At 37.3% G+C, this 17,163-nt stretch overlaps 1 protein-coding gene across 1 annotated transcript; it reads left to right on the top strand.

Moving 5' to 3' along the window:
- Window positions 1-223: 223 nt before the first annotated feature.
- LOC140151723 (short transient receptor potential channel 4-like) lies at window positions 224-16,423 on the top strand. The gene is made up of 14 exons (XM_072174061.1): window positions 224-653; window positions 1,331-1,449; window positions 3,762-3,869; window positions 4,490-4,683; window positions 9,234-9,447; window positions 10,069-10,256; window positions 10,753-10,949; window positions 11,740-11,879; window positions 13,020-13,081; window positions 13,222-13,451; window positions 13,857-14,043; window positions 14,412-14,619; window positions 15,446-15,583; window positions 16,355-16,423. Exons 1-14 carry the CDS (start codon window positions 461-463, stop codon window positions 16,421-16,423), a joined length of 2,247 nt encoding a protein of 748 aa, XP_072030162.1. The 5' UTR covers window positions 224-460.
- Window positions 16,424-17,163: the final 740 nt, after the last annotated feature.

Here is a 17,163-nt window from a genome sequence, read left to right as displayed (position 1 = left end):
TAATGTCCCACAATAAATACTGTCCAAACGTTCATACCCCAGCCCTTAAGTGCATAGCGAGAAATCTAAAAGCAGACATAGCCGGTGTTACTTCAACGAATTTTTTTAGTGTTATATTTGATGGCTACTTTATTAATGCATGGACACCTATTAAAGCATGACCTTGTTGTGAAAATAATTCTTGTTTACCGTCAGGGTGAAACTGAAATGGTGTTCGATAATGGGATACGAATATGGTCTATAATAATGGGAAAAACGTTTTGCTAATATTGAGTTACACATTACCGTGCTGGTGACATTATATAGTTCGTATGCTGCGCACAGTGCCGATTTCAATAATGGGGTTTTAACGCATTAGGAAGGACATTTTACGCAATTAAGTAAGCATTACTGCGTACATAGCACTTCCTTTCTGATGAAGTCATGTTAGTTTCATTAAAAAGTCATCTATCGAGCTTGAATGATTATTTTGTTGGAGATTCATTGTCGTATTATTGTTATGGAATCACGGTATTTAACGGCAGTGAAATCTGGAGACACGGATTTAGTTGAGAAGATTTTATCAACCAATGTCCCCCTAGGATTGAATACCGATGCAACAGATGAGAGTGGTAGATCGCCACTGACGATCTCCATTGAAGATGGCAACATTGGTAAGAACTTACGAAGCTTGTTATAAATTCTATTTGTATCATTGAGGTATATTTGTCAAAATTGCATAATGAGATATTTGCTGTAACAGTGCGCAGAGACACATCGATCATAATTTGAGAACCAGTAAAACTGATTGTTTTGACCATTCTGGGTGAACCAACGAATATCACTATGGGCTTATATTATGGGCTATATATTATGGGCTTAATATCAGTATCTTCCAATAAACTCCATCGTGGCGCGGCGTATAATGTTCATTGTTGAGTCTCTTTGTTTTATATTAACTTGTTTTGTTTCATTTTTTGTTTGTTTGCTTGATTGCTGTTTTATAAACACGAAGGAGCATGCGTACATATATTCCGGTATAAGAAGTCATTTCCCTACGTGATAATTAATAATAATTTTTTCGTGTTCGTGCATTTGCTGCACTTTGAGTGTTTTCTTTTCCCCCAAATTTCTCCTTTTTTGGAAGAAAGTTATTATGACAAATATAAACTTCTTCTTTAGCATACATACTATGTACCCTGCAACTGTCAATACACCAAGTGCCTGCAAAAAGCCAAAAACGTGCTAACAGAAGTGGGAATTCAATCCCTTATAATGTTGCGCTATGCTATAGCATACGAACATACAATAAAGTAATTATAAATTAAATGCTGTTGATATTGTTTTCCAGAAATGCTAAAACTTCTATTGAAGCATGAAGTGGATTTTGGGGATGCCCTTCTGCACGCCGTTAACGTAGAATTTGTTGAAGGAGTTCGTATACTGTGTGAAAATGCGAACCTCGCCAAGGTAATGAATAGCTATGAATTAACCATAGTGCAGTTTTGTCCACGGCAAATTCACCGTGACCTTTTCAGCCATAAACCCGCTTAGTGAAGATTAAACCGAAATATGCAGTACTAAACCATTATAATAATCGATTGTCCAATGCACATTTCTTACCACGTGATAATATTAATCCAATGAGCGATCGATTTGTCCGCTACGGTCGACTAATCCAATCGATAATGACGCTATTGACATGTACGGGTGGAGCTCCACTGACTGAGTTTTGGAGATTTCTCACTGGTTTGCTATCATTTACTCATCAAGGCGCTCCACCGTTATTATAAGGACTATGCTAATATTTTAAAGATTGACATGTAGAAAATAAACCATACTTGATTGACAGAAAGTACTAAATTTGTACCTATTACGGTTTGGTGGCACTCCTTTTCGAAACGCGACCAAGTCAGGGCGGCCCGGTGAAGCAAAATGTGCATTGGATTAACACGGGAGTTTTGATAAGATGGTAGATTTCCTTTCTCATACAAATGCATGCCCCCCCGTTATTTATTAAAGCTTGTACCGGATTAAAAATCTGAAAAGAATAAGTAATTGAAACATAGAGAAAGTACTAAAATCAGAGCTTTTATACTTTTTGACATATGACGCTAACTGGTTCATCTCATATACCCACAGCACAGCGCTACTAGTACGGGTCAATTACCTATGGGGGTGCCCCTGTGTGTGTGCATACATGTAGTTAACAATAACTGCATGATGCACAGATTTTGGGTAGTGAATTAACTCAGCCTTCGTATCAGCACATGGAATTCCCAATTTCTTATTTCTCGACCCAATGGCTAAGATCTAAATTGTTCTTTTTTTTTCAATTATGTTTTTATAAGCTTTAAAGCTTGGCTTGAGTAATTTGGTTTGCCTAGTCACATTAGGACCCAAGCGTGTGTCCGCCCGGACCGACTAGTTAAACAAATAGCTCGCATGCAGATTGTAATTATTTTGTACCATCTATATAGAACAAAATGCATTCAACTAAGAGCAAATAACCCCTATTTGAGTTCAGTGTTTTGTTACGAGCCTTAACGACTCAAGGCCAAAATCACCTTTACCCGAATTCACACAAGTGCACAACAAAAATACACTGTTTGATTAAGTTAACAAAATCTAAGTCTTTAATTGAAAGTAAAATATGCTTGATACGTGACAACAAATGCATATACAATATGATCAAATATAACCACTCTTCTTACTTATTACTACTTAGCCGACAATCTTCTTCTTGGTGGTCATAGAGTTCTGGACGGCTGATATATATATCCCTATTCACTTGTCCTGTGAAAATCACTGTTTAGCGAAGTCCACTATACACTTGCATTTATAGTCCATTGCGTAAAATCCTTTGTGTATAAAACCCTCGCACAGAAATAGTGTTTCTTTCACCAATCACGCTCTTTCTTCAGGAAACATGCTTCTTTCTGCACTGCTCCACTTTATTGACAGATGTGTTGTTTTATAAATCAGACTCCAACAAGTCCTTCTTACACATTATTGGCTTTGAAAACTTGTCCGAATGTACCTCCTTTTGAAGCACAACGACGATCAATAGGCAAGGGGCGGTGTACATGTTTCATTCTTAGGTACTTTGTCCTGAAGAAGTCAGAGCTACTTTTGAAGTAAGCTTGACAGTTCTAAACTTGTCCGACGGCGAACCCGCTAAAAACCCACTAATTGTTATGAATTCCCGTCGTAAAAGCCTATCCCACAATTTGACGACCAACACACATATGTAGAGAGTATGTTTTATACTGAAAGATGATTTCATGAGTGACTGAGTTATTGGACACATAAAAATTAAAGAAAGCAAAAAAAACACACTATTAAATCAATCAATCGCATTGAAATCAAGAACGTTTATGTGCATTACATTGTATAGTAGGAATAGGATGTTGAAAAGTGCAACTTTTTCTGAAAGCATCATTTTTGGAAAATGTGATTATTTTTGAGCAAAGAAACATTTTGAAAAGGGAGGACTTTGGAAAGGTAGAAGAAATTACTCTATCCATGGGTTTTAAACTGTTCAAATCAACAACATCTATGTTAAGAAATGCAAAGATATGTTTGGTAATTTTATTGGAGAGTTATTTTGTAACCCGTTATTTAACGTATTGAAAGATCATGCTGAAAGTTGCTTTGAAATAACGTCAAGTAAACGTGTATTTTTATTTCCATAACAATTTACGAACTGAGAGGACACACTTTTAGCTCAGCAGGAAAATATCGACTGTAATTTATTCAACAAAATGTTAATTTTTGCAAAGGAATTTGGTACTGACTATGTCAACAAGTTTGCTTGCGAGTCTGACTTCCATCCATCAAGTACACCATTAATGCTTGCTGGCGAACGAAACAATCCAGAGATAGTACAGGTAAGTTTGCATTACTTACTTTCAAGTTAAGATTTATAGTAATATACACTCCTCAAAAGAATTAAAGGATCAGATGAATATAGCAGCATTTTTGAAAACATAGGATATGATGATAATATTATTGATAATTGTGCTTGATCTTTCATTACACCACTTGTTCCCTAAGCTGCAGACAAAATCCGTCATCACCCACATCGTGAGGGGAGGGAGGAAAATGGAGGCCAAAATGTCGATTTTGAAGCCATTTTTCAAACGTCACCACGGTCAAGGTCAAGTTACATATTGGGGTGGGTTTGTGTATGTGACGTGTGTTTGTGTCTATACGTCACATTAGTGGGTATAATGTATCCCCATGGGCGAGGAAATTAATTAATGTAACCGTACAAAAGATGACCACCCGGCACCCCAATTCTTACCCATTGGGCAAAAAAAGAGAAAAATCCTTGAATAGCGTGACCGTTGCCATAGAAACGGAATAGGACCGGTTACAAAATTGCTAAAATAAAAGAAAAGATTCCCCAGACTATTCTGAATATTGTCCATTTGAAAACAGAAATTTCCTGCGCAGACCTCTCTATTGAGATGTATTTGTCAGTGTTTATTTACATTCCATGCATCAGATTCTGCTACAGAATGGAGCCAAGATGCCAGCCCTTGATTACGTCATGTCCCAATGCCAGGATACCTTCAGCGCATCATTAGCTCGTATCTGTTGGTATAAAGCCATTACATGTGACTCCTATCTGTTACTAGCTTGTGATGATCCTATCAAGGAAGCTTTTGAAATGTCTCATCAAATTGCCAATGTTTCAAGGTATGTATTATAACACTTAAGACTAGGGGTCTGTTACCGTCAAGCAAAATTTTAAATATGTGGACAAACTCAAAAAAATAGAAATCCTTGATTCTTTTAGCATGGAAAGGGTATAGGGGGGACATTTTAAAAATGACATTTAAAAAGTTGCATTTGGCCTGTTGGCATGGTAACGGACGAAACAAATTTGAGTCAAAAATGAACAAAATTTTCAATTTTCATTTTTGAAAAAGTGCAAAGTTTGGTCGAATGCCACAAATAAATAAGATGTGATATAATTTTTATTTTTTGCTTCAGATAGCAGCATGCTTTGGTAGTCCTTGGAAATAAAGAAAGAGCTTGTCACTCTTTTAAAAGATCCTTTAATTTTAAGTAGAAAAAACACATTTTTGGGCAAAAATTGTAAGTGTCATTTTACCCCAACATTGAAGGGGTGTAACTGTAAAGAAGAAGTTGATATTTTGTAATTGTATGGTGGCATAACTAGAGTGAACCCTTGCTGACAGATATATAGTTTCAAAAAATTGGGGTCTCAACTTCTAAAGAAGTTCTGGCTTTTTAAAAGTAACAAGTTATAGAAAAAATGTGTATTTTTAAAGGAATTTATGGCAAAAAATACAAATTTCGCTTAAAAGGATTGTGTTTAAATAACCGTAATGAAATAATTATTGAATATATTTCTATTGATGAAAAGATTAAGTGACTTCTTAAGTTTGAGTCTCAGTTTTAAATGGTACAAGCAAACTGTTAAGCAGATTAGACAGATCGCAGTGCTATTCAAATACAGATAGAGGGCAGCGCTTGGAAGACAGGTTGCTTTTAGCATCAGACAGCAGGCTACCCGGTACAAACAACGGAGTTCACCAACTTTACGAGACCACCAATCAGGGGCTGTGCAATAATGATAAGCCATGTAGGAAGGGTAAATAATTTTTGGGGGGGGGTAACCCCCAACCCCCCTAAGGGGGGAGCAATTTTTGGCAGGTCAAAGGGGTGAGGGTTCTAGTACATGAGCCTATACCATGGTTCCTAGCCGTCGCAGAGGAGCTCATACTCATAGGGTAGTGTCAATATACCGGTAAACGACATATCTGATTTGCCCAGGTTTTTGTAAGTTTGCCACTGCTTTTAGCATCAGACAGCTAGATACCCGGTACAAACAACACAGTTCACCAACTCTACGAGAACACCAATCAGGGGCTGTGCAATAATGATAAGCCCTGTAGGAAGGGTAAATATGGGGGGGGGAGGGTGTCCAAGAATTTTTGGCAACCCCCCACAAGGGGGGGGCAATTTTGGCAGGTGAAAGGGGTGAGCGGTCTAGTACATGACCCTATACCATGGTTCCTAGCCGTCGCAAACATTGGCAAATGAGCTCATAGGGTACTGTCAATATACCGGTAAACGACACATCTGATTTGCCCAGGTTTTTGTTTGCCACTGCAAGCTAGGTGGTGGCAATGGACATTGCAGGCCTTGCCGTTTGAGGCGAGCGATCGCTCTCGCTCGCCACCGCTCGCCCAAACTCGATATCTAGCGAGCGATTTTCCACTCGCTACAGACACTTAATATCACTCGCTGTAAATCTCCTAACATCAGCCATCGAATCAGCCAATTCAGCATTTAATCGAGCCTGTGCTGCCTCCAAGCGGGCAAAGTCACAAATATTTGTGCGCTTCGCGCGCATTTCAACTATATACATAAATACCATATTAAGACCGAAGCTCTACTTGATTATACCCAAATAAGTGGTATATGTGAAAATTCGAACACTCGCCTAGCATCATTCTAGCGAGTGATTAGCCACTCGCCTTTAAAATCTAAACGACAAGGCCTGACATTGGAGCACATTTACAGGGCAGACTATACTACAGACACGCTCTGATATGGGCTTAGAAAAACAGTGCAGAAATGTTCAAATATGCAAAATTCTTTGCTCACTACGCTTGCATTATACATGTACATCTAGACCATTATTATAAGGTTTGCAAATTGGGAACTCAAACATATGTCATGTGCGGGGGGTAAAGATTTGTTGGCAGGCCGGAAGGGGCAAGCAATTCTTTTTGGCACGCCGTTTGGAAGTTTTAAGCCTAGCCCTCAACATCAGGAAGCATGTAAAGTTTCACCTCCAGCAGATGGATCTTCAGGGAATTCAACATCAGAAAATGTTAACCAAGAAACATTTGAAAATCATCAACATCATGAACTATGTGCTGCTTTTAACATCAGGCAGCTATAGTACTAGTACTAACCTGGTACAAGCAACAGTGTTCATCAATTCTACGAGAACACCAATCAGCAATAGGAAGTATGTGAAGCTTTATCTTCAGTAGATGAATTTACTTGTTACAGTGGATTCAAGAGGTATTGCAAACGCTATTCAGTTACCCAAGGAAACATGTACATCGACATACATAAAGCATTGAAGCATTGACGCTAGTAGCTCACATTCAGTCAGGAAAATATGACAAAATGACAAACATCAAAATTAAAAAGCCTTCTAGCCAAGATAAGAGGAAATACAAACGGACAGCAATGCATTCTTTCTGAATCAGAGATATGATTAGGTCATGAATTGGCCCTAAAGGTTATATACCACTAATAGGCCTGGGCGGTTCAGTGCGTTAAAACAAGAAAAGTCTCAGGTCAACCTATGTTGAGTTTTTGATCATTTGGCGTCTAAATCATATAGTTTCACCTGATATTAGTGGCATATGAGAAATGTCCACCCGAAATTAGCCATTTTGCCATTGAAACCTGTGTAATACATAATTATTGGTATTTAACCTATAGTCAGCAAGAAACAAACAACCCCAATTTCCAAGAAGCAGAAAGAATTTATTATTGATGGGTATGAGCATGGAGAGGTCACTGGGAATCCGGGCTGGGAATAGAGAGACCCTTCTGCTGTTGCTACTTGAGCATCACTTTATGATGGGTTGGCAATGGCTTCACCATGTCCACATTTAACTTTCAAAAAAAAAAAAAAAAAAAAAAAAAAAAAAGAAAACTGTGACATTGCATTTTAAAACAATAATTCAAGTGCATTGTCCAGTCCCCCATGTTTTATAAACATTTTTCTATTGTTTTGTACAATGTTTGATCTTTCTTACATTTGAGATTTGTTTTCAGTATCATGCAGTCTTAGAACTAAATTTATAGATAACATTGTATAAAACAAAGAAAAATGTTACTTTGTATGTCAGTTGCTGTTGTTGCTATAAAACCCAGATAAGATAGAAACAACTGGTAAAAAGGAATTTAATATTATAAATCCACGAAATTATCACATTCTCATTATGTTTAAACCATATCTAGATTATTGGTGAGGTATTTCAGATAAAGTCAATCAATGAGTCCAGTAGTGAATATAGGCCTAAATAAGAAGTAGAAATGGTTATTATACATGGAAACCCCCTAGCCTACTCCAGAGTAGTGACCAACTGAAATATAATGTGTTTTATTTGGTTTCAATAGTTATAATCGATTTATCCATTGTTTAGGAAGAGTAGAGATTGTAAAAGACAGATAACCACCACCACGAAATTAATGCCCATGGTAACCATTTTGCGCCCAACGTTGCATATTTTTCATGCATTAAACCATATGGCTGGAGCAGGGGTCACTGGCAGTTTACTAAGTGAAATTTACTTAAATAAATGATAACCAATGGTTATGATGGGTCAATGAACTATTCTGGGTATGTTATTTGCAAATCACAAGCCAATAAAGGATTTTTTATACTGTGAAAGTGCCATGTAATTAGCTCATTTTTATCGAAAATAGCGAACTTTCTTCAAAGTAAAACTTCGTTATGCGGTAAAGACCCCATTTTTTTATTGGTTGGTTGATCATCCCCATTCATAGTCATTCTCATCCAACCCCTGACTTTAATCAGCAAACTTCTTCTTGAGAGTTATTGAATTTCAAAGTTATACCACTTTTACTAATGAAAAAATTGCAAAAAGAGGATTTTGCATTGCATATTACACAATATTCTAGGTGGGTGAGAAAACTGGCAATACTATTTTTGTAACGTCTAATACATAGGTATTTATCAGCAGCAATTTAAATTGTTCCATACTTCTAGCAATTTCATTAGTGCTAGCTAGAAAAATGTGTCTTTTTCGAACTGTAAAATTGAAAAAATGAACCGTTACCATGGCAACAAGGGATTTTCGAATTTTTGATCAAGTTACAAAATCATTAGACCCAAATACCTTTCCTATCACAAGATTTAGGCAAATTCCATGAACCTTTATTTTGGGCTTTGTCCGCACATTGCTGAATTGCTCCAGACCCCCAGTCTTAAATCACTTGCCGATCTCATCTATATAGACAAAAGCTGTTTCACGTAGTTAACCAACTTTACCATGTTTACAAGATCACACAATATAATGTACTGGTAGTTATGCATTCCATGTATATAATTTAATTCATTACTTAATTTGTAAATTGTGAAACGCATTTTATCACCTTTAAATTGTAGTAATTGGAGAAAACACCTCACACCGTATCTAATTTTTCTTTTATATAATTCTTGACAGTCGATCACCTCAGATGAAACCACAATATGATATAATGTATGAGAAACTAGTTTCCTTTGTGACAAAGATCCTAGATATTACCAGAAATAAAACCGAAATAAGAGCCGTTTTGGGTGAGAATGAAAATATTCGAACGAAACAGGGATCACTAAACACAGCGACGGTGGTCATTCCAGACAGACTTAGCTTAGCTTTGAGGTTAAACTTCAAGAAGGTAAGTGGTGCTGCAGGTATTTCGTAAAATCTGACCATCAACATTAGTACCAAGAACAACTCCCAGAATAATTCGTGAATAATACGTGAATAAACTACTTTGAATTGAATTGAATTCGACGACCACACACTGAAGAAATCTCATCTCAAATTCTTGATTTGGACAATGTTCAAGATTATGTCCACGATTCGGCTCCGAAGGTGGCAAAACGGAGAATAGTGGCTCTGTATATCCTCACTTTGAGTGACCTTGAGATGTCTTGGTTTGATCAGATGGTGCTTTTTAGTCTCCCAAATGCACAGACTCCTAATCTGGTACGCCGTTTGACATCCACCTCTACTTTGGACACATTTCATGCATTACTAATACTACCTGGGCTACTTTCTAACACCAACTACTTCTTCAAACCATTCGTTGATTTTTCCATTTCCCATAACTGAGCAATTATTGCTTTCGATGAGGTCAACAAGGATATCCATTTTGTGTACGTGTAAATCATGAATCAGAATGAAACCATCATGGTAACGATGTATGTTGTAATGACTAATTACCACTGTTTCTTCATTAATTTGGTATACAGATTAATAATCATATGACATAAATGATTTTCTCACTTCACAGTTTGTTGCGCATCCCACTCTCCAAGAGTCCTTGCTCAGTGATTGGTATTATGGATGGAATAATTGGCACCAGCTTTCAAATACGGCGTTTGTTTTCGTGTCTTTGCTCATCATCGTTTGCTTTCCGTTTCTATCTGTGATGTACATTATGATCCCTAGCGCAACTATTGTGAAGTTCATGCAAACACCGTAAGTATTAAATGTAATACTAAGGAACATGATCTAATTGTGAGATGATGTGTAGGGATCATGGGGTGATCTCAAATTTGATGTTGTGAGTTACCAATAAACGCTGGTTCACTCGGAATTATTCATTACGACCAATACTTGTTGATATCTTATTTACTTTTTTCTTGTAATTTATGTGGAATTTATGTCAACATCGGAAACTGATGGGTACTTATCAGTTTGATACAGAAAATCCTCGTAATACAACTATTGGGTGCTTCAGACTTTTTGTTTTAAAATCTCAAGGCAGATTCCTCTTCCAAAAATCGACAAAAGACTGGAAAACCCATCTGATCAGCGCCATATCATTCGGCCTGATGCGTCTCGTATGAAACGTGATCATGGTGATACTGTAACCATCATAAATAGGGAGTCCAGATGAGCAGTTTTATTATTTACTTTAATTCATAAGAGAGTGTGGAAAAGTAACTGAAGTTTTCATTCTTTCTCATTTTAGTTACATACGATTCCTAATGAACACAGCGTCGCGGATCTTCTTTCTCGGGATCCTATTAGGCTCCACATTGACAACCAGCGTTTTCTTGGGATCGGCTACCAGTCCACTTTCCTATGCAGATGATGTACTGGAATTTCTAGCTTACAAAGGACCACCGCCAGATTTGCTTATGCTTGTTGTATATTCGTGGATAGCTGGTAGGCATGACTACAAATTTCGGATTACTTTTCAAATCGTTATTCGTCAATTGCTGTACCTAGGGCTGTACCATGTTTATAATGTCCTTAAATAGACCCTTATTTCCCGGGCCCTTATTAAAATACAACAGAGTTAGACATACTTTTATAACACGTGAGAGTGTCATGCTATAGCAGATAGGGAAGGGGCGTCAGTAGGCAAGGGGTGGTATGTAGCGTTCTTAGGTACTTTGTTCGACGGTTCGCCGTCGGACAAGTTGGGAACTGTCAAGCTTTCGTCTGGAGTAGTTCCCCTGAAAAGAGCTGTGGACTGAAGACCGTCTCATGTCAACAGAGAAAAGTAAAGAAGTGGTAGCTCCCATCAAAAACGCCTATCCCGCATTCTGTCCCATTGCTTTAAAAACAATATCGTAACAACATTTGTATGTCAAGCTGATAATAGTGATATCCCAAATTAGAAATTGTAAGTTTCGCATCACAGCCTAAACCAAACGAAAATAATGTCTGTAATACATTTGTAGCGTAACTGTTAAAAATCTGATAAAAGCAGGTCAAAGTGCACAGTACTCTTTCATTATAAGTTCTATAAGTACGTTTATAACTCAATTTAAAACTAAACATAGCAACCAAGAACATGATAAAACCTGCTATACTAAATGCACCACAGGTGCCACACATTTGTGTAACCCACCTGCTAGTCTAGCAATTATCCATTTTTGTGGAAATATTTGTAACAGTTTTAACTTTAAAAAGTAGTTCTGACATCAATTATTGTCCATATTTCACGTAGGAATATTTTGGCAACACATACGGCAAGTATGGCGTCTTGGCCTTCCTTCATACTTGAATAACAGATGGAATTGGGTAGATTCGGTGCAACTCTTTCTTTATGTCATCTATGTAGCTATGAATACAGTGGCTTTCTTTGAGGTATCTTCAATGTAACACTAGTAACATCGTAAAAATGAATATAGTGGCTTTCTTGTAGGTAACATCAATGTAACACTAGTAACATCGTAAAAATGAATATAGTGACTTTCTTTGAGGTAACATCAATGTAACACTAGTAACATCGTAAAAATGAATATAGTGGCTTTCTTTGAGGTAACATCAATGTAACACTAGTAACATCGTAAAAATGAATACAGTGGCTTTCTTTGAGGTAACTTCAATGTAACACTAATGTAGTAACATCGGTAAAAATGTATTCAAAGAAACGATTATCATCGAAACGCGACCATACGACTAAGGCACCTGTCGTAACAATATATTAAAACAAATTACATGTGTTTGTCACTTTGGATCACAAGAAAACTAGTGGGAAAATACTCCAGAGAGCACAGGTGAACAAACGTGAACAGTGATGGTACGTACAGCACCTGTTGTCCAACGGTCCCAGCCGGTTTGTGTTCCTCCGTCACTAAACAAACCATCTGGCGACAACCCGTGAAGTGACGAAAGCTGATTGGTTAATGAATTTCCAAATAAAACTGTTTTCAATTGGCTATAGGAAGTGATTAGTGTAAGTGACACTAAACATCATAGACCCTCCACTATACCGCAAAAGCAAAATCTACCCTAGCTTAGCAGCCACTGAGGCAACAATCGTTCCGATGTCGCCTTTCACGTCAGCGACTCGCAGCGCGTATTTACGCACATAGTGTGGATTTATAGCTGTCCATCAACTGCTGCATGCGCTGAAGCCCAGTGCTGAGTGACAGCCAAAATTTTTAGTGATTCATTTTCAGCCAATCAGAAAAGACGTACTATGAGGTTGTCGTCAGACGGTTTTTTTTTTACGTTTACATACTGCGTTCACGTTCGTTCACTAGTGTTGTACATATTGATTCATACAAAAGAAGATATACTGCATATAAAAACACACCCACCCCACCACGCCCACTCCCCACCCCAACTCCTACAAGCACATGTAACAAATCCAGCGTTAATTATACGAAACCACAGAGATCATGAGATTACTACGTTTTACTTGGTTAACACAAAAGGGCGACTTATTCCAACATAATTCACAGATTTGCATGAACTTTTCAAATCTCTTTAATTTTGTAGGCCTGGGAAATTTCACCAGAATATGTGGATATTAAACCGCACAAATCAACCACAACTGAAACGTACGTACTATACACTATTGATAATTGATACCTCTACAAATTGTATGAGAATTTATAAACCACCTTTAATTCGTGATCATCATCATTATCAAAAGCATTAAATTCATATTCCTATTTTTTGTTTACAATTATTGTATCAGCTTGGGCAGTACAGACGAAATGATTACAATCCCATCGTTATCACCTGATGTCTCGAACAATGGGCCAACCAATCCCAAAATCAAGATCAATCAAGATCTATCTGCATCGTATAAGGGTGAAAATCGTCTAAGTTGGAGTTGCTGGGATCCTCTGCTCGTCGCAGAGGCATCATTTGCATTGGCTAATGTGTTCTCGTTCTTGGGGTTAATGCACAATATGGTCTTCTTAGGTACGTCGTTATTACACCTTTACAAGCATGCAACGGATTTTACTTTCAGATCAAACGATGTCACTGGGGAAATAAAATCGCATATTACACTTATTTTCACTAATTTAACAGAAAAGGGCAAAATCCAGACCATTGTTTTTGCAATTCAGCAGAATTTTCCAAGATTTCCCACTGTTTTCTGTGATTTAGCAGCATTTGACCAACAATTTAGGCACAATTTAGCACAATCTCCTATGATTTACCCAAATTTCAATTGATGTGGTTTACCAGCACCACTGAGCACCGCTCCCAACCATTTACCACAAGTTTGCTTCAATTTCCGTTGTAATTTACTACAATTAATGGATTTATTGTGATACAGTAAAACACCCAACTTGAACTATCACTCATTTACTCCTCCAATAGGTTTTGTTGGCCCTCTACAAATATCTCTTGGCGGGATGCTGACGGACATCTTCAAATTTATGCTTCTCTTCTCATTGGTTTGGATATCTTTTGCAATCGGATTCACGCAGCTCTATCGAACCTTTGAGGTCTTGGAAAAAGAGCTGTGTGAACAAAAACTTGAATGTGATAAACCTGCATTTGATACGTAAGCTCTAACTTCTATATCATACTCAATTTTACTTACAATTCCATAATAATGTTACGGTTAGATATATCAATAATTAGTCCTGGGCGATACAAATGAACCAAACGAGGTACATTTTTGTTTCTAATCCCTTTGAAAAAGTTATATTAAATACAAATGTTTATAATGTAATATCAAGTTGGGTAGACGATGTATGCAGTTCCGGGATTGATAATCTTGAAATGGGACCTACAGCTAGGGGGCAAGAGAAGGCACATGTTCTAGGCGTCATCGATTCTGCGACCTCTCCAATCGGCGAAAGTTAAACTTTTCGAAAGCTTTTGTCGAAAGCTTGTATGTAGCATTTAACTGTTTGTTTTTCTCACCAGATTTGTTCGTTCGCTAAGTACGCTGTTTTGGTCACTCTTTGGACAAATTCGATTGGATAACATTCGTATAGCACCCGATGTTAAACATCAATTAAGCCTAACAGAGTATGTGGGGTTTGGAATGTATACGGTATATCTAGTGTTGGCCGTTGTTGTTCTCTTGAATGCACTTATTGCCATGATGAGTACCACGTATAGTGCGGTAGAGGTAGGTCACACAATTCAACTTTGTAATAATTCCCAGATTAGATAAAATGACATAATTCTTAAGATTAACTTACAAATTCGAAATTCCACAATCACGTAATACATTTCCACAGAGGTCTGTGATTTCACAGATACTGTAGATATTTAAAGATACTGTAGTGTGTTACATAAGAAAGAAGAGAGCGAAGACGGCAGGGCTCAGTGTCAGCCAGTGGCGTAACTAGGGTTGGTAGCGCCCGGGGCAAGAAACAAAATTGGCGCCCCTACCCCCCCGAGAATATCTTAGACGCGGGCAATTCATGAAACAATTGACAAATAAGGCCTACCACTAATTAATTTTGGTTACTACAAATTGAATATCTGTCTTAAAATGTTGTGCTGAAATGCGCGCGAAAATGTTGACTTTAATCGCTTGGAGGGGTGTAGAATCGATGCTGAATTGGTCAATTTGGCGCCTTCCTAAGGGTGGCGCCCGGGGCACGTTGCGCACCTCTACCCCCCCCTCGACGATGTTCATAACATGACAACACAGTACAGTAGGCCTACATGGCGTCGCACACAAAGAATGGAGTGACACGCATTGACGACATCGGCGCTGGTAGCAAATTCCAATTTTCTTTGCTTTACCTCAGTTGTTTAGCTTAAAATTATATCTGACAGTAAAAGCTAACCTTTTATGGAAAAGAAATACTAATCTATTTTTATGGATATGTTATAACATGGCTTTAATACTAATATGGATCTTTTTAATGTTGCTTTTTTAAAAAAATATTCAGACAAATATAATATTAAGAAAATGTTAAATATTGATTGATTCTTTTTTACAGCAAAACTCAATGGCTGAATGGATGGTCGCACGTACTTCACTAATGTCGCAATATATGTGTGAATGTGTCGGATCCCTCCCACCACCATTCAACATAATACCATCAATCAATGATGTCATCTATCTCTTAAGAAAACCTGTAAGTAGCAATGCAATCTACACACTATGAAGATAAAACAAATTCCCTTTTGGGGGTACTTTGGCGTACTCCAAATCTTTTTCGTTCTGGTTGGAATAATTACTCTTTGACTACGAACCATTGAAGACGTATATAGCTGAAATCTTATACAGTTCATACTTGGAACACTCTGTCAAGATTGTATACATATTCATTCATATTCATATTTATATTTTATTTTTGTTTCTCTACTTCATATTAACAACCACCCAGGAATTCCCATGACTAATTATTATATACATTAACAGTTTATATTCTTATTCAGCAACATGGTTTTCCATATGATGCAATGCAATGATCATATTGTATTATTTGGGAATTCGCAATATAATAATAGATCTGACTGACTTTATTATTGTGATTACATGAGAAGGAATAAATTTCCCAATGTAAACAAAGTAAATGATCAAATTAATTACTCAGTGTACAGCTCAAGACCTATTGGGTTTAAAACCAGTGAAGGATGATTTGACCATTTGTGATGTAACCAGAAAACTGCAGAATAAAACAATCGAAATATTATCAGTGTATAATCACTTTACGTTTCAACCAATAATGTGTTATATCGAGAATACGTTTGATTTTTGATATAATTTTATAGTCTAGTTAAATTTAGTTAAATTTCTTAACATCCCAGTCGGTTTATTGTAACTTCACTGTACTTCACTGATCATCTAACAAAATAACATTTGTATTCTTATGAATTTGTCTTTACACAATTATTAATTTCAGACACCTCAGAAACAAGAAAATAGCAAAGAGAAAAACCAGGAAAAATACGAAGTTAGTATTTTTATATAAAACTTACTAATATGGGATTGTGGATGTGGTATGGGATGGGCTGTGGAGAGTGGTGGGCGGCCCTAATTTGGTAAAATGATCTAACTTGAAATTAAAATCGCTGTTTAAAAAAAAACAGCTTTAAAGTTTGAACACTTGCCGTTTTTCTTATTTAATAAAATTAATTATTAAACAGATCTAATGTCTTAGAAAATATAAAAATCTCATTATTTGTTTGCATGGTGGTGATTTGAGGATGTCACCAATGGAAAGAGCGCCCTCACACTACCCATGGTATGGATTTATCTCAAAATGTCCAAATTTCAAGTTAGATCGTTTTACCAAATCAGGGCCGTGGGTGTGCATGTGACTCTTTTCTCTCTCTCTGTTCTCTGTGTGTGTGTGGGGGGGGTGTGTGTGTGTCAGGTGGCGCTGTGTATCGCTGCTGTGGTCTTCACAAGAGTACGCCATCTCACTCGATCTGATGCCAAGTGCGTTGTACCTTGCATTCCTTGGTTAAAAACCAGCTTCACGTCATTTGTCCAAGATGTTGGTGGACGTCCTCTACCTCGTCGGCCTTCCATAGCCCCTTGCAAAATTTGCTTTTCTACACCTCCATGTTTCCTGACAATATGGCCAAAGTACTTCAGCTTTCTCTCCATTATGCCGTTTCTGATGGTTAGACTTGTACCAATCTTGTCGAGGATCCAGGAATTTGTTCTCCTGTCTTTCCATATCACTCTTAATTTCAGTTGTGCTGT

This window comes from Amphiura filiformis, chromosome 5, assembly GCF_039555335.1.
Source record: "Amphiura filiformis chromosome 5, Afil_fr2py, whole genome shotgun sequence".
In the NCBI taxonomy this organism is placed as follows: domain Eukaryota; kingdom Metazoa; phylum Echinodermata; class Ophiuroidea; order Amphilepidida; family Amphiuridae; genus Amphiura; species Amphiura filiformis.
The sequence above is the reverse complement of the archived record's forward strand: the minus strand, read 5'-3'. Positions and strand labels throughout refer to the sequence as shown.